The sequence below is a fragment of the Plectrocnemia conspersa genome, unplaced genomic scaffold, assembly GCF_051122295.1.
Source record: "Plectrocnemia conspersa isolate PC_06_02 unplaced genomic scaffold, ASM5112229v1 ptg000012l, whole genome shotgun sequence".
NCBI classification, from domain to species: domain Eukaryota; kingdom Metazoa; phylum Arthropoda; class Insecta; order Trichoptera; family Polycentropodidae; genus Plectrocnemia; species Plectrocnemia conspersa.
This window is the reverse complement of record NW_028277176.1, coordinates 13080291-13099698: the sequence shown is the minus strand read 5'-3', so window position 1 is coordinate 13099698 and position 19408 is coordinate 13080291. Positions and strand designations below refer to the sequence as shown.

The 19408-nt window shown below is 33.0% G+C and overlaps 2 protein-coding genes across 2 annotated transcripts; one reads left to right on the top strand and one right to left on the bottom strand.

The window, feature by feature from the left end:
* Window positions 1-923: 923 nt before the first annotated feature.
* LOC148228260 (uncharacterized) lies at window positions 924-10479 on the bottom strand. The gene is made up of 3 exons (XM_088199235.1): window positions 10056-10479; window positions 5248-5698; window positions 924-5178 (listed from the first exon to the last, which is right to left on the bottom strand). Exons 1-3 carry the CDS (start codon window positions 10146-10148, stop codon window positions 2621-2623), a joined length of 3102 nt encoding a protein of 1033 aa, XP_088055361.1. The 5' UTR covers window positions 10149-10479; the 3' UTR covers window positions 924-2620.
* Window positions 10480-13138: 2659 nt separating this feature from the next.
* LOC148228259 (B9 domain-containing protein 1-like) lies at window positions 13139-16807 on the top strand. Its single transcript, XM_088199454.1, has 3 exons — window positions 13139-13433; window positions 16253-16480; window positions 16565-16807. The coding sequence occupies exons 1-3, from the start codon at window positions 13199-13201 to the stop codon at window positions 16684-16686; spliced, it is 585 nt and encodes a 194-aa protein (XP_088055580.1). The 5' UTR covers window positions 13139-13198; the 3' UTR covers window positions 16687-16807.
* The last annotated feature ends 2601 nt before the right edge of the window (window positions 16808-19408 follow it).

The following is a 19408-nucleotide window of genomic DNA, read 5'->3' as shown; positions in this document are numbered from 1 at the left end:
TACAACATTCGAAATATTGTTATAATAATTTGTACACGTTTCTTTTTAAAAAAATGGTAATAAATAATAAAAGAACAATTTCAACGGAACATACAATTGGGTACAATTTTTTCAAATAAAAATGCAAAAGCACAATGTAAATTTTCAATTAATAACATAAAAAATTACATTACATATCCCTAACCAGTTATAAAAAAATGACAATCACAATACTAAATCTATACATTCAACTATTGAATACGAAACAAGGTAAATTATTATAATTGGCCAAGTGCACAGTTAAGCGTTTATTGTAATTGAATATGAGTTAAAACAAATTTTACAAGATTGGAAGACTGGTAAACGGATGTGTTCCGTACATTTTTGTTGGGGTGGCAATAACGAGCAAATCATCTCAAATACTGATAAAATAATAATACAATTCAAACTATTTTGGTAAGTAGATCTTTCACAATCGTTATCACATTTTCCGCCAGCGTCAAAGCCGATCGACGCAAACGTTTCTCATCATAAAATTTTCAAAAATTTGATATCACACAAATGCAGCCAACATGATTGAAATCTTTATGAGAATTCTATGGCACACATTAGGAATTTAAAGAAATAATAATACAATGTTGACGTTTACATACATTCAATTTTAATTACAAATAATACAAAAAGGACATTTTGAAAATAATGCATACTTGCAGTCGGCCAAAATAAAATTCTTTTACTCACTTATGTTTCATGTGGAGATTAAAAGTAAATTCAATAATGACCATTTTATTGTAAATAGTTTTTATACACAAAAATGTTATTAAGAAATGATATATTGAAAAAAATAATGCCACACAAGAAAAAGTATACACCGATAAGAATCTTCAAATATTTAATCATTACTTTAAAGCAAAACTAATTTTTAAACAAATTTTTCAAAAATATTTTTGTTACAGAGTATTATATTTTTTTTGTTTTGAATTAAGATTAAATCATTTTATATTTAATTAATGGACATTACCGTTTTTGCTTCTAAGCCCTAAATTAGCATAGTATGAACATTGCATTACATTTCTGCATGCCTGAATATCAGCAATATTTATTCAAGTTAATTAAAAAAATAACCTTTAGAATCTTTTCATTGATCAGAATATCATATTTTCTATGATGGCTAAACATTTTAATAAAAATATAGAAAATCTAATTCACTATATTTTTCATTTATTTGTTTTTATTTTTGATAAAAAACGTGAACTCATTTCACGCAAATAATTTTATCGCTAAACTTTACACAAGATATTTGCTAAAATTAGCCGGTGTTAATTCGGCCTTAACGAGCTTTTGCGAAACGATGCACGATTCAGTATATGAAACATATTAAAAAAATAAAACGATCAAAATTTTTTTTCTTAAAAATGATCGCCACATGCTCATCCCCTGTCTATTCCATATAAATTTATCTAAACATTTTTTAATCTATACTTTTACGTGATTATTTTGGGGGTTTGAATGGCCTTCGGTTTATAATAAAAATATTTTTTTTGAGGATTTATCGTATCAGTCAAACAGACATGTATTAAGTTGCATAATTACATTTATATTTGGAAGTGTATGAAGAGCCACTAGTGGTGTGATTATTTCCCACATAATTACTGTTAGCCACCACCACTGGTTCAGCAAAATGGGTGAAATGAAGACTTTGTGTTTGCCATTGCTGGACAACTAACAGCCTGAGTGGTTCAAAACTGGGTTACCACGAGCCGATTAGGCGACATCTAATGAAGATATGAAAACTATTTAAAAGTATGCCTAATAATAAATTAAAATGTAATTTAAACAGGAAATGTTGGATTTGACGTTTGGTGTCAATGTACAGTTATCCACAATTGAAAAATAAAAGTGACATTAGTGACTCTCGATACGCTTATAATAATTGATCGACGGTTGGCAAGGATGAACGTAAATAAGTATAAATGGTCTCATATGTGGAAGAAAAATAGGTGCAATTATAGCGTAAATAATTAAAAAAGTATCGACATGGTACTTTGGATATGATTTGCATAAGCTCAAACAATAAGTTACCACTATTTTCACAAATTCCGCATAAATTCAATAATATTATAAAATAATCATGTATGTATATAACTCTGAATATATAAATTAAATAAACTTGATTTTTCTTTTTTATACAAAATACATTTAAAAACTTAGAAATTAAAAAAATGGATTATAACCACGTCAAATATAAAATAAAAAATATGGTAAAACGTTTTTATACTGCACTTGTAAACCTGGGTAATATATAAACTCAGTTTCCTTTTCTGACGAGGTTTACACGGGTAATACGTATCTGATAAAATGTACGTGCGGTATAAAAATGTAATACCAAAAATGTATACATTTGTGTACTGAAACATCATAATTTATTAAAATTTGGTCACTGTATGTTTTAAATTTTCAGTTCAATCACAGGCAGTGTTCACTTGACAGAAGCTCAATAGTCCACTCGCTACACGTTATCTATCTACAATAAAATGTGAGCTGTTATATATATTTATAAGTTATGGTTTGTATATCACTTTGATGGTTCATTTTAGTTTAGTTTAGGAATGCTGAGGATGAGTCAACGTACGGTGCTTTGTCAAGGCAGTTTGTGTTCTTTGCAATAAACCAAAAAATTGTCCTCACTCAATGACCACAAATCAGTGCGGGCGCAGTTGACGTGCATTGTTTTTTGACAGCCGTGTTTGATGCACGCCACGGTAGCGCCGAGATTGCTGCAGTGATCGCACCGCATGGTGCAACAGCTCCAGACGGCGGCGTCCAGACCCACGACCTTCGCTCCGACCAAATATAGACCCGGCGCCCACACAGCGCAATCTTCGTGCAGCCACACTTCGTACGAATCTGCAGTAGCCTCCGTCATTCCGTAATACATTTCTTCGTTAGGAAAGTTACTCTTCTCCACTTCGTCCAGTTTGATTCTTTTGCCTCTCGTCGATTGCTTGTTTTGCATGAACGTCCCCTGTTTGTTCGGCTTGCCTTTGAATAGCGTGTCCTTCGGATCGTTCATCATCGATAAGTAATCAGGGCAACCCGTAGAAATTACATACGGTCCGAAGAGATCGCCCATGTTCTGCGCTCGGCCGTTCGTTAAACCGACGGTATCTCGTCGCACAGGTCCTGTGTGAGGTCCCTTTTTGCAAAAAACACATATCCAACTAGTGTCCGTGGTCATAGCATCATATTTCATACTCAACGTACTAGTATGTAGACCTTTAGATTTTTTGAAATTTCTGTCAACGTGGAGTGGAGCTTTATTTTTTAAACTTTTGATTTTTTGTAGAGGTTTGTCTAGAACTTCTTCTTGAATGGGGGTGTTGATCACGTTGACGGACAAAGGAGAATCTCTAGGACCTCTGATTTGTACGTAAGGTCCTCTCGATTTACTAGAGCTGGCGTTGCTGCCCGAATCGTATGCATCTTTAGTAGAGGGTTGATTAAATTTCAGATTGTTAGGCTTCGCCTTGTTCATTTTTTTCGACAGACATCTAATCGGTGATAAATCGGCGTCGAATTTATTTCCGGTGCCAGATTTTCGCTTCACTGGTTTTTTCTTTTTCTTTGGTGTGTTTTCGTCACTCGATAACAAGCCCGAGGATGCAGCATCGCTGGACTTGCGAGATATTCTCTTTTTTCTTCCCGGTTTAGATCGAGGCGGAGTTGCCACTGAAGCGTCTGTAAGTTTTTGATCATCGACTGTGTCTATCGTAGATTTTTCAGGATCTGCGGTCTCTTCGATTCCGGCGAACATCTTCTCCAACTCATTTTCTACTTCAAATATACAACTTGACTCCGCTGGAGACTTGATTTTATCTTTAACTACAGGTTCTTCGGCGGATTCAGTGACTTTCGAAGATTCGGTTTCGTTTGATTCTAGTGAATTTGCTAAATGGTCATTTTTTACGTCTAATTGCGGTTCTGAAAGCTCGACTATACTCTCTGGAATCGGACTGCTCAACACTTCACTTAACAATTGAGTCTGAATAGGATCGGCAACTATCTGTGACTGTAAGCTTCCAGTGTCCGAGAGATCTTGAGCTGGATCTTTTGAATTTTCAATATTAGACGAATCGGTGGAGGCGATCATAGCGGCTATGTTATCTATGGTTTCTGATTCAGAACTTGTTTTTCTTCTAGTTTTAGCTATAGATGTCGTAACGTTGGCATCTTCGGCATTTTCTAATTTTGTATCAGTGTCATTGTGAACGGTTTTCTCTGGTATTTTCGGATTTAAATCCGATCCACTCGTACTGCTGACGTTTTCCGAATTGTCTTTTTCTTCCGTGGAAATCGTAAGATTTTCCGGAGTTTCTGAGAGATTTATAGGTGCGACGTCTCGACGGATTCCGTCCACGGCGTCGCTTCCGCCGCTATCTACTCTGTTGGTTTTCGCCTGTTTTCTCCGTCTTCTGGATTTCCCGCTGTCGCTGGACGATCCGTTCGAATCTTCGTTGGAACAGTTGAGTGCAGGTGATTCTTCTCTGCTTGCGGACGAGCTCTCTTTGATGACAGAGTGCAACAAACGGTCCTTCGCGAGCTGGGGGCTGATCTCCGGACAAGTCGAAGTGGCCACGGTCGGTACCATCGGACAATCGGCAGGTCGATATGAGTCGATCTTTAGCGAAAGGGCGCTCGTCGGTTCGAACGTCGTCGAGTTCGAAGAGCCGAGGATAGGCGCAACGGGCAAGTTCAACGGTGTCGTACAACCTCTGCTATCTTCCATGCTATGAGCGCTTACGATCACCGATCGAGGAGACGAAGCGCGACGGCCGGGCGATTCTGTCGCACTGTTTAGCCTTTCTAATATAGAATCGACTTTTTTCAGAGGACGCTTGTTCGTCGGTTTGGGAGCTTCGGCGTTCGGATTCGACGGATTGAAAGTCGGGCTCGCCGATTTTATAATATCCACAGGTTTGGGAACATAGCCCGGAGTCTGATGTATTCGGCTGATTTCGGTCGAGTCCAAACTGTTTATCTTCGAAGCGTCTCTGACGGAGAGACTCATTGGGATGCTGAGTTCTCCATTTTGACTGCCGTTGCGGGGTGACCTGGAGACTGACAGGTCCATCGAGCCTACCGTTAGGCCGGGGGAGAGACGAGCAAAGTTGAGAGCATCCCCGCGCATCAGAAGATTATCTGAAATTACATATTATATTGGACATGGCGTTCGTTTAATGTGTATATTGTTACAGTACAATTTATCACCTCGGTGAGGATCCGGCAGTCTAGAGCCAGTTCTGTCCGGGATCATCTGCTGCAGGTGCATCAGAGGATTACCCGTTTGCTTGTGACCGTCCGGAGGGGGCGTATTTCTATATAGAGATGCTCCTTTGACGCCGTGCGCGATGTCAGGAGGGGTGGGCGTGTGTCTATACGAAGCGTTGGCGGCGGCTTGAACGTCTGGAGGGGTAGGGGTGTGCCTGTAGGCTTTCAGAGGATCTCTGTCCGGTGGAGTCGGCGTGTGCCGGAACAGAGGGTTGGACGCCGCTTTCTGTAGGTCGGGCGGCGTCGGCGTGTGACGGTACAGGTTGGGAGCGCCTTTCATACCCTGGTGCTCCGGAGGCGTCGGGGTGTGCCATGTCAGAGGAGAGCGAGACGTGGCTCTGTCTGACGACATGTGCGCCGCCTGCGGCTGTCGAGGATAGAAGTTTGGCACCTGAAAAAGGAGACGGATATCGTAAAATCTCATTTTCATAATAATAATTTACAATTATTAAAACATGATCTATTCAAAATCAACAGCATAGTGGCTGCAGTACTCTCATTTGCACATATTGAATATTCTTATGTGTATCAATTATTATACTCACAATTGTTTTTAATTAACCCTTCAGGTTCATATGCCTGAAACAGATTTTCAGTCCCAGGGACGTCATATTTTTTATTAATGGAGATAAAGGTAAAATTCATATAAATATTTGATATTAAGTTTTATAGCATAATTTAGATCAATTAATACTTTGAAAACCACTGGAATGCTTTTTTATTTAGTTTTGAAATAAAAAACAACATTTATCATATTTAAATGGTAAATGTTATTTTTTTGTTTTGAAAACATTTTTTTTGATATTCTGGGCAACAATGATTTTCCTTCCCAGTGGTTGTCAAAGTTTTTTTATTTAAATTGTAATAAATTATTTAATTTCAATAAAAAAATATAATCAACTTTCAGAAAAAATGTCTTTCTGTTAGTCTACTAAGTAGATTTTCACTATGTGTTGGAGTTTCTGTTTTGGACCCATATTTAAAATTTATCCCTCAACAAGTTGCATTATGTATGAAAGGGACTCAATTATTTTCTCGGTATTTTCCTTATCATTGAATTTATAATTGAAGAATTCAGTAACCGCCGGAAAATCTTCATGTACCATTTTTTCATTTATTTTCTTTCAATGAGGTTTTCTAAAAAATTGTCTACTTGGGCTTTATAAATAAAAAAAAATATCGTAATAAACACAATGTAAAAAATATCGCAAAGTAATCAGGCAAACTACTTACACGCAAATGTAAAAGAAGATCGCAAATTATAACGCGAAAAAAGCTCTTACTCGAACAGATTTCAGTAACACAATGACGAACATATGTGCAAAAATCCGAAAAAAAATATTTCTTGAAATACCTAAGAAACATCATTATTTATGGGACTTGAATGTGTCAAAAATTAAAATCCTTTGTGTATGACTACAAGTTTGTGTCGTAGTTTTGAAAAAAAAGCGATAAAGTGAACATTTCTTCGAATAAAAATTTTTTTTACAACTAAATCTTGAATCCATTTTTTATAGTAAGCAAGTTATTTGAACGAAACTATTGTTCTTATAAGTAGGTGATAAAACAGGGCATTGTTTTATTCTGTCCATATGCGGGATTTTTGATGCGCGTGCGGTGCACGTCATACGTACCTGTAGGTGGTTTTTGATCCGTGTGCGGTGCACGTCATACGTGCCTGAAGGGTTAAAAAAATGTGCTATAGTTTTAAAAGTTATGAAACAATAAGAAAAAGTGTACTTCCATTCTAAGCGAAAAGGCAATGTATTTTGCATACCAACCACCAATGTCTGACTCCTCATAAGGTTATATGTGGCTACATGAACAAACGGCTTTTATGTTTAGCAGTATATTCAGCAGATATTATGAGTTTGTAATTTAAAAGGTAAAGTATTGTTTTCTTTCTTACATGATCGAACTCGATAATTCCCAAATTGAATTTGAGCGATTGTGGACAGTTCGTAATTTATGGCAGCTAATATCTGAAAGAATATTTTCACCTCTTTGGGAGTTCTCCAAGGGTCTAACCTTTGCTTTTCTCGTTATTTATTAATGGCATATATACGGCAGTTACATATTCCCGTTTTCTTTTGTATGCTGATGATTTAAAATTGTTTAGATGCATTTAAACTGTTGCTGACTCGTTCTAGTGATTTAAATTCTCTGTGGTAATGGGTTTCTGTCAACTTTCTGCCTAATAGTGTTGGAAAATGCCATAATATGTAACTTTTGCGATCATATTCACCATCAGAATATTTCTACAATCTCAAGAACGTTCCGGCTAGAAAAACTTTCACTAATGATATCGGAATTACATTTGAGAGCAAGTGGAGCTTCTCTTTACATTTTTCAAGAATTTGGATCTAAGCTTCGTTTCTTTTAACAGTCACTTTGAGGTTTATCCATTTCGTCATTATTCATAAGTGAAAAAGAGATGACAAATTTGGGTGCTCTAAAGTATAAGATGCAGATATACATTCAATATACTTATCATTACTGCTTTCTACATTTTAAACAAATTTAGAGAAATTAGAAATGTTACTATATATATTTTAGGTTGAAATAGTGAAAGTTAAAAGTTATCAAAATCAATAATATTTCAATTGTTATCATTTACGTACGTATATTGATAACAATTTGAAGAGGTCCGTGCGCTACTAGTGTCAGAATAACAATGAAGTAGTTGAAACATATGACAACTTTGCTCGACGCAAGCGGACCAATGAAATACCGCTGTGAATTAAAAGATAAGCCTCAAAGTGACTTTGTTAAATGAAATGAAGTATATAATTTAGAATTTCCGAGTAACCAAATACTTCCTCTTTATATGAGAGTATTTATTATCCATTCTTGTATTCTAGCACCTATATTTTAGGAGTGTTGATACGGTTAGCTGAGTTCTTGTAGAGTTGTATGTCGCTAATTACAGGATGATCTGATTCGAGTTTCTTATGTTGGCAGCACTGTAAATTAGACAGTCAATAATCACACGTGTTTAGTGTCAAATGTTAGTTTGTAACAACACATTTAGGAAATGGGTCACTTGACCACGTTAAAATTGTTCTACAGAAATAACAATTCTGGACGAACTGTGTATCAAGATTTATGGGAAGATAATGATTAATTTCATCGTCCTGAGCGAACAATTCGCAACATAGTGAATACATTTTAAAATACTGAAAGATGGAGATAGGGTAAGGCCTGTGTATCATCGTGTCGCTCATTCTGCCAAGAATATTGCTGTTCTGAGTGTGGTCGAAGACCAGGAATTGTCGATTTGTCGGTGCTCACAGCTTTTGGGCTTTTCTTATGGCTCCCTTTGGCGCATTTTGCATCTGGACCTGCACATACATTCGTATAAAATTCAAATAACACAGCAACTAAAGCCCAGAGACAGCGAAGAATTTATTTAGATTGGGTGTTAGAGCAGCAGGAAGTTGATGCTGATTTTTCAAAGAAAATCTTTTTCTCTGATAAGCCACATTTCCAACTCTCTGGGTATGTTATTAAGCAAAATTGCCGCATATGGGGCGAGGAAAATTCTCATGTGACTCACGAGAGATCATTATATGCACAAAAAGTGCACATTGTGGTCAGGCGGCGTCATTGGGCCTTACTTTTTTAAAAACGATGAAGACTGTGGGGTTACGCTAAGTCATGTCTACGCCGGCAAACCCAAAAGTTGGAGCACCTAAAAACCAACATCCACCAAGTTATAAGCGGGATACTGTCCCAAATGTAGGAAAAAGCCATCGAAATCATCAGCTACTGCAAAAGGACCAGAGGTGGCTATTTAATTGATAGTATTTTTTTATAATTAATGAAATACAACAAATGTTTGATTAATAAAAAAATCCAGATATCCTAAATTTTTTTTTAAAAAAAGTTCAGAAACTGAAGGTGGATTACCTTTTATTTCTTCAAACTATTGAAGGGTACCGTTTATAATCAAATTATTCCCGAGGAATTTCAGTGTTGGGTTCCGGAACGTCTTAAGAGATGCACAATCACGTGATCTTTAATGTCCATTAGTCGGAACAATCACACTAGCCGACGTGCCTATGGCTGTTGTTATCCGGCTTCTTAATATACTGGCATTGAACGTTGATCTATTTAATGTCAGTAATGGGGAGCTGGTCCGGTTCATTTCATTATGTTATATTTTTTGACTATTGTGACGCATTGGGGTAACCTATCAGATTACCTGATAGTCTTAATTAAAAAAAATTGCTGGATGGCAGTGTATTTGTTTGATATGTCGATATTTCTCATTTTTTTTATTTGGATTTGTGACACTAACCATCATGATTTTTGTGCTTCTTTGTTTACTCATCCAGGCTTGGTCGCTATTATTTTTTTTCTGCAAGCAATCCGTATTAATATGCTATGGACCAATTTGTCATATAAACTACATTTTTATGCCTTTTCGTCCATGTTAGTAAAGTATTTGAATATTTTCGAATTTTTAGAATATAACGAAGTATTTAATAAACAACTCTCCAAGTGATTAAGAAAGAACAATTATCGTGAATGTCAACGAAAATATATTTAATTAGAATAATTTAGTCAATGCATGGGTCACTTTTGTGCATTTCATGAAATTGCAAGATTTAAATATAACCAAAATTATATATCGCATCGTCAATATTTGTAAGAAACACCATATGCTCGAATATAAGGTAAGTAAAATAGAAGGGATGATTAAATTGGATTTGTTTTATTAACAAGTTATAAAAAAAATGGTTCACCTGCAGGTGGTTCCAGACTTGGGGCGCTTGGGCCGCCGCCGGCAGCGGAGGCCCCGTCGGCGGTGGCGCCCCTCTCGGCGGAGCCCCGGACATGGCGCTCGCGCTTCAGAGGCGGGTCGCGGCTACACCCCGCCTCCGGACGGCGCGTGCCCCCTCGCGGGGCTCTTCGGAGAGCGCCCCCGCGCCCCTCGGGCCATGCGTGTCGCTCGGGGGCGAAAAATCGTTAGGCGCTTCGGGTCGATCGGCGGGGTGTCACTCGGGCGACGCTCGGAGGGGCGAAGGCGCGATCCGGAGTCTTCCGAGACGAAGGTGAGGGCCGACTCGGCGCGCCAAAACGAGCGCCGAACGCGAAAAAATAACCGCGTCGACCGATTCGACCGGCGCCGCGACGCGCTCGCCGTCCGACGGTTTTCGATCGGCGAGTGTGGCCGCAAGCGATAAAAGCGAGCATTCGAAGCTCAACTTGCTCTAGGGGTTACTGTTTGCACGTTAACGTCGCTAACAACAAAAATACATATTTACGCCCTTTTCACGTTTTTGTTATTTCCTAATCTAAAATCCTACTCCTCCCCGTTCATTAAGCAGAAAAGTATCAAGCGGACTATGCGGTGGTATATTTTGCGTAATAAGATATTCTCGTGTATTTTATACGTATTTATCATAATTTTTTGTCAAAAAATATATGCACTGACTGATTTATAAGAGATGTACTCTGATCATTTGACGTTTCTCTAATGTTGAATTATTAAATTAACTTTTTTTAACTTGTATGATGAAACGTTTTTGTTGAATATAATTTTATATTTTTTTCAATATAATTTAAATGATATTACAAATAATAAAAATTTTATTCTATACAAGCAATACATTTATTATATACGAGTATATCTTAGAAAAAATATTATATTTATTCTACTTATATTTTTATTATATGCTGGTATATGTATCACATATAGTGAAAAATAATTAAGGTTTTCTGTCCCTAAAAGTGGCTTCCTAATAAAATGTATTATCTTTAAATAATATAATATAAACAATAAAAATTACATTTTCACATTAGACACATTAGATAGTATATTTTTTACAATAAATTATTTTAGTGTTTTTTTACAATAAAAATATTAAATCATTAGAAAAATAGATCTATTTTGATTATGTATTAAAAATTAATAAGAAAAAAATCGTTTTCCACGAAAAAATACGCGCTTAGGAAGCAGTTAATATTATTTTTTATTATTTATCTAGCATTCGCAACAATATATTTAAAATTGCTGTTTTTCCATTTATTTATTATTATTAATATTATGTGAATATTATTTATACATATAAGAGATGTATAGTTGGAATCGCAGAGTCGTAAAAAATCAAACGACTTTGACTGATTTTTGTTATTTTCTCAAATCTTATTAAATGTGTTTATATCGTTTTTATTTATTGTTTTTATTTCTAGTACGAAAATATTATTTAATAAGTATTATGTGTCTTTTTTTATTATATTAATTTATTTGTGTTCGTGGCAATTTTTAATGTTGAATTATTTTTTAACTTCTAAATTGTAGTTTCTATTTTCTTATGCATATCACATAAATTTGTAAATATTTTACGAAAGTTATTCTAAATATTGTCATTTATAATAATTTACCATAGGACTTTCAAGGATATTTTCAACACCAGGATCAACGATCAAGGCGGGATCTAAAATTTGTGTCTGATGCATAAGAGTCACTACACAATTATCTTCATTTTGTACAGAATCAATCAATATCCTTTTCGCACGTCAGATGCATTTTTTATCATAAATAACTAGTTCGACAATCTTAGGCATAATCCTAGGCATAATTTGAAAGGCAAATAAACGAAATGCTAATAATCTGTCGATTAATTGAGTTTCAATGTAAAATCAAATAGCTTTAACGTACCGTGAAACTGTAGAAGCCGAAAAGAAAAGACAAAAAAAATTGCTGTGTTAAAGAAGTTTCGCCAAAATCTACAAAATCAAAATCTATTTACTTAAACTTATCCCATTCGGTATAATACTTTGCATTTAGCAATTCTGTTCGAAAAGATATTTGATAATTCATTTATATTTAAATTATTCCTTTACATTATTGCTTTAATTATTCCTTTAAATTATTGCTTAAAGAAATCGGTGTCTTCACTACCAATACAGGATGAAATGCTAACAGGTGTTTTTTTTTATTAATAATAAAGGTTTCGTCGAATTATTTGAGAACATAAGATTACAATTAATGCAATGCGATATTCCTTATGTATGATATTGGTATAGCCATATTTTATTAAAGCGGAATTATATCTTAAAATTAATAAAAAATAAATTTTAGCTGATAATAGTTTAGAAAAATAGAAAAAAAATCATTGAATCTGAAAGGAATTCAATATTTATAAAGCTGTTAAAATATCGCTGCTACATGAAATTCAATTATATCTTCAATAAATGATGCATGAAAGAAGTTTTTTTTAAATAAGAGCTTGAATCTGAATATGTTTTAATTCGCCATCTCGTCGAAATGACAAAGCAAATCGATTTAAATATTAATGGTAATGAGTAACCAACTTGTTTGAGGTATACGAAAAAAATAAAATTAAATAATTGAGAAAAAGTTCAGTAAACAATATTATTTGTAATCGAGCAAATAAAACATTCTTAATACGGTAGCTAAGGCTCAAGACGGGTTAGATGAGCAAGATTCGGACACTAATATATTTATCAAAACGTTACGTAGTGCATATTTATTAAAACGTTACGTAGATGCATAGCAGAATTACATTTTTTTTATTATATATCATAATATTAAAGTGACAAGACGTCATCCTTGTTCTTCTCTAAATTTTTGCCATCTTAAAAAAAATATTCGAAAAATATTTTATTTTTAGTGTCCACTTTTGATATTTTCAAAATTTGGTATACTTAATATTATGTGTATTGAATGTTTTTTTATTTTTATTTTGAGTTTATTATTATAAATTAAAATATATATATAAATAGGTTTTAAATAAATTTGCCTATTGACGGAGCTAATATATTCGCGCATTTTCTATTGACACTCCGAAAATGAGCTTCACTCGGTAGCATTGCGGCGTCTGACAGCTGCAATGTTTTGTTTCGGTCGGGCCGGCCAACGATGGACGTTCCGGACGAAAGCGAGTTTGTAGCTTCGTTCTCAGGAACTGTATTGGAGGCTCACAATTTGGGGGGCGAAGCTCAGCTGCGTTACTCTTGCGTGGCCGGAGAGACCTGGGACAAGTTGGCGGGGCGTTCGCGCGCCATATCACATGTTGCGCATTCCGAGGGGCGACGCCCCCTCGCATTCGACCTACCGGTGGACATAACCTATAAGAGCAGCACGGTCTATGGATGTCAGTTGTTTTTCATTTTAGGGTTGCCATCTACATATGTAATCTAGGGTTACCATCCGAAAATTTTGGCTTAATTCAAAGCCCTACAAGCCTTCCAAATTTTTTAAACTGTTCATATATACTGAAAAAAGTTATTTTTAGATTTCAAAAGAGTGTTACTAACATAACTATATTCAATATATCAGAATCTTTTCAGAATTAGTTGAACTCTGAACGTTTCTAGTTTTAGTACTGAGTTAGCATGACTGTCAACCAGTGAGACACTTGACAATTTAATTTATATATTGATATAAATTAGGTGTTCTCATGGGCGACGTTTTAATTGAAGAGTTCCCGATAATTTATGATTTAGAATCAGAGATGTCATTTCAGCTTTTTTAATATTTCTGTTTCATTAGGATTCATAGTATTTAATTAAATGATTATTTTTTTCTAGCCAAATTCAATTGCCCTCTGCAAATGACGTCTCTGCGTTACATAGCCCTTTTATATTATTGAAGTTTTAGCTAATGGTGAACGGGTTTATTTGGTTAATTTGCTCTAAGAAAGTTCACGCCTTCATATGGACAGGAAAAAACTGCACCTGTTCGACTATATGAATATTTATGGAGTACTTCAAATAAGTTTTATCTGCTGCTCAGATATGCAACAATCCTTAATCTTGCGCTTGAATGAGGATAGTGGTCATTGTTTCATAGGAATCTTGACAATGAAATTACGCTAGGTGATCTATAAAATTATATTGTTTGAAAGGAAGCTGTCCTGCACGTCTGGTGAATTGCGTATAAAAGTCTGTTTCCATTTTCGAAAGTCTGGCGATTTCTATTTCCGGTTTCTAAATGTTAAACAATATCTTTGTGATTCATTTTAGGGTGATTAATAAAACGCTAATGTGTAAGATCTCCTAAAAACGTTTTAAATTGCTAAATTGAAAAAATGACAATTTTTTATTTAATCTGTTTAAAATACAGCTTCTTCTCTATTCAAATCATTATTAAAACTCATCCACTGATAAACATATAATTCTTCAAAAGGTTCGAGTTATTGTATTATATTATAAAAATAAATTAAATCAACATTTTGAAATTATTTCATAATTTGGTATTGTATTGCAGATTGATTATCTCCTTACAAAATTCTTCAGGTAATTTTTCATTACCAAGTTGAGAAGCAAATATCAAAATAATTTTTTTTCTGCTGTAAATCGTTAATTCCTAGGAGACATTATTGGTTTTCTCATTGTAGTTCTATTACATCGGGCATAAGTGTTAATAAAACTATATTTGAAGGCACTTTTTTAATACTCATAAATAAAAATATTATAATATACTGCAATGAAAAAGGTTTATAATTTCTTTACATTTTTATCTGAAACAGATAAAAACGAAACATTCTGTAAAACATTACAGGCTGCTGATGCACTTATGCGTCATCAGTACAACTGTCGTTAAGAGCCGTTGACTCACATTTGCGTCATTTGTTTATAACACATTAGCGACGTTTATATCAGAAAATTTTATATAGTGAGTATAGAATACAATAAATATTATATGTATGTATTTATTTGCATTTGCTTCTTATATTAATCATTCAAATTTCTGTCTGTCGAACATGTCGTAGTTTTATTAAATTATTAGAGAATTGAATGACATGATAAGATATATCTCGATCATGAAACTGTCAAAAATAGATATAAATAAGAAATATAAAAAAAATAATATATTTCCATAATATATTTGTTGACTTTTTTTGCGTACATCGCAAAAAAACGGTAATTTAAACGTTATAGCAATTTTACGAGGGAGTTAATAAAAAATGGCAGCCATTCATGCATAAAACTTTGTGATTTCAGCGGCCTGTATTAATTGTTAATTTAGCAAAAAATTGTTGAATGATATTTTGAATGGCCTGATTGCGATTTTTCTTTTTGCATGTCAAGACTTTTTCTGTTTTACAGAATTTGTTTATTTTGTTTCCAAATTTGCGGATTTTGAGCAAATATATTTTATTTTGTAAATATGACCATTCGTGAGTATAAAGATAGCTGCTATCTTTATACTCACGTCTTTGTACTAAAGATAATAGTAATGAATAGCTTTTATACTGAAATTTATTTATTTACTCAATTATAGTGTTTTGGTTATTTGAAGCGAAGAAAATTCTTAATCTGGATAAACCATTTATTAGCTGCGATTAATTACTACTTTAATTTTTTTGAATACAATTAGTTAAATAGACGATTATATACTGAGGAAAATTAAAAAATATTAAGAGAAAAATTTATAATATTGGTATTGAATTGAGTCAAATTTATTTATATCGGTTTTTACTAACTGCTGATTTTAATTTAAAAAATATAAAAAAGTACGTTTATAAAGCTTACATTATTTATTTTAACTATTTTATTGTAAAGGTATATGTTTAAAGGAATATTTAAAAAGTGAGGCTTCATACAATTTTTAATGTTTTGGTTATTGTATTGGGCTAATGCCTCTCATGTTGTAATGTATGGTTTACAATTAATAAATAAATTTATTATATGTTGCCATTTATTAAAAAAACAGATGTCTTTTTACAAACAAACGTCTCATGTTACAGCAGTAAATTTTACAATAATAATATTTGTTTTACAGAAACAGTATTGCTATTTTTGACACCTTGGATAAGTGTTTTTATTAATTTTTTGGAATCCTCTAATTGCAGAAAAAAATGTGATGAATTTAGTTGAATTTATCAATTACTTGAAAACAATTCAAATTTCCTTTAACTATCAAGTATGAATAGAATGCTTTTTTTAACCATGTGCGTTTTGATTTCAGGGCCTCAAATCGTCATTTCAATGTATGGATTCAACTCTTGGGGAGCTGAAGTACTTCTCGGTTACGGCAGAGCACATTTTCCTACAACGCATGGCGAACGTCATATACGGATTCCGTTATTTTCACCGAGACCTGTGACACTACTTGCATCTTTCATGTCATGGCTCACAGGGAAGAACCCGGAATTGTTGGATCCGAATTCGCTCGCTGAAGGGAATGATACATATTGTTTGTAAAACTTTTTATACTACATATATTTTTAAATAATAATAATTAATAATTTTTTATATATTTTTATATATATATTTTCAGTACTTAGGACCATATCGTGCGGTCATGTAGATGTAACAATTAGTTTGATAACGAAAAGTTTTCAAGAAATGAATTACGATAATACACCAGGAAGTCAACATGCCGTAATACAGACATTTTAATTTTTATATTCGTCAATTATATAGAGATAATTATAATCTAGTCATTTTTAATGTCCGTCCAATAAATTTAATTTAAAAAATAAATGTTTTGCTTAAGAAATAAATAAACTTACATTTTTTATTTATGTCTTCTTAATTATATTTATCAAAACTATGTATTGTATATTATATAAAACTCAGATTCGAACCAGAAATTGTTTCATACAATCTTAGGTGATTGTTAAACAGTTTTCTTTTAAATTTCCATTCATCTGTGCTAATTTCCTAGAACCTAAATAGCTCTGCCATATGATCAATAATTAGCATTGCATATTTATTAATCAAGTATTAAAGGTCATACTCGAATATCTCTACAAGCTAATTATTATTACATTTATGTATTATATAATACCTTGATATTATATTTAATTAATACAATTCATTATAAGCGTGTAAATACATAGGTAATGTTTTAATACCTTCTTTCATTCTGGTGTTGTATTTGCATATTATAATAGTATCTTTTAATATATGTTCCTATCTATCATCAAAATTATTTACCTAAATTACAATGTTAAGTGTTTTTCAAATTTAATACGTTATACTTTAATTTCAACTATTTAACGATACTAATAAGTTTTTTTATAATTTAGTGTAAATCTTCCATTGTAAAATGACAGGCAATAGCCCAATGTATTACAACGGGGTAAACATAATCAACATCTACAACCAGTCTGAATGCAGTCTGTAAACTAGTGACATATTTTATTAATTATAAACTATTTACAGCTTACAATCAATAGATGTCACTGCTAATTCATCTGTGAGATTAGAAAAACCTAGGAAAACAAAATCTGTGATCATTGATTGGAATTATAATTATGTAATAATCATAGATATTAGTCACTGACCACTTGTCTATCGTGTTGCCTTAATGAATTCATTATACCATATATATTATCACTCACACAATAAGTATGCTTATTAAAATTTATGTTTTATATTTTATAAGCAATTTTTTTATCCACTCTGAGACTAACTGACACTCATAAATTTGTACAAAATAATTTTGCTTATCGAATCAAATGTAATTATGACTATCAATTCCATTAGTAGATTCAGAGACATGTTTCACATTTGATGTTAATCTGAATCATTCAATCTACTAAAACAAGATATGAAAACAAGGCAGTTTATAAAGATTTTTTTCTCCCATAAAGCCATTAGTAATAAATAATATTAAATAAAATACACGTAATATTATCAACATTGTCATTGAAACTGTTTCTGTTAATCTCTAAAAATAAATAGTTCTAGGTCATTGTGTTATTTTAAATATATTTAAGGTTGTCTTTGTTTATGAATTTACATTGACCACCTGTACAATGTTAAATTTTTAGTCATTAATTAAATATCACCAATGTTTATATACAGTACGTCGATAAGGTAAAATTCGCACTACTAACACTTGATGAATGTTTCATTTTGATTAATACGTATTGTATTTCAGTCACGTTTTCCGATTTCATATCAGCTGTATATATCGAAGACTACAATACATGCTCGTGCATTATCAGGTGAGTGCATTTTCAGTTAGTTTATATATTCATAAACATAATCATGTGGAAAACACAAGTTATTTTTTTATTAAAATTAGAGATAAGGCAAACATGTGATTCTATTGATAACGATTAAGTACTTATTGATTATTTTTTGCATTTAGAACTCGTATTAGAGGTTAACCTATATATAAAAACAATGGTTACTTTGTTTTAAAATAATTTACAACATGTCAACATTTAATGTTTACTTTTGTTGCATTATCAATTCCTTTTAAACTGACTGACATTATCTGTCTATTATGCAAAACGGTTTTGAGCAATAGTTAAAATGATGATAACTGTTGGTTAACCTTCTTGTAATTGTATATAATACTTGCAAAGCATATTTTTTGTTATTATATTAAAAGCATTTATGCAACTAGTTTTAGTTTAGTTGTGTGGTGATTTAGTAAAAGTGAGTATTTATATATGTTTGTAAATTTTTAAAAAAGCACTCTATTATATAATATATGTATGTACCTTTACCAGATTCGGACAGCCGTCGTTCAGTAGTTGTATAAATCTCAGGAGTTTCGACCCATTACAAAATACACCCCTTACTTAGTTAGACTTCACTTCTATATACTGTCGTGAAATGACCAATGAAACATGTTTTGTAATATTTTTCTGTTCAAGTTCAAGATCATTCAAAAAACATTTTCTTTCTGAGGCTGCTTTTATAATACCAGCGTGGATTAGATGTATGTGTTTATACGTTACAGCAATAAGCCTCTACTGTCTGTATGTCCGCAATAATTTTTAAAATGGAATAGAGTGGACGTGCTTAAAAAATGTTATAAAATATGGTTATGGTTGCAGCGTCATGCTAGACCTTTAGCTGCCACAGACAATACTGTTTTTACGCCCTAGTATTTAAAGTTATTTCCTATTTTAATGTGGATACTGTAGTAGTTTAATATGTATGACAAAGTAACCATTTTGACGTTATAAACTACTTTTTATTTTACTTTTACAGTTATATATAGCAAAAGTTTTTATTAATGGCAAAATAACGTCGTTTTTCGATTTAATCAACTTTAATTCTAAATTCCAAAACACTGATGACTTAAGTTAAAACTGAGAAATTATTTTCGTGTTTAAAGGAGACTATTCCCACTATTTTAATTTGGGAGTGGAAGGTC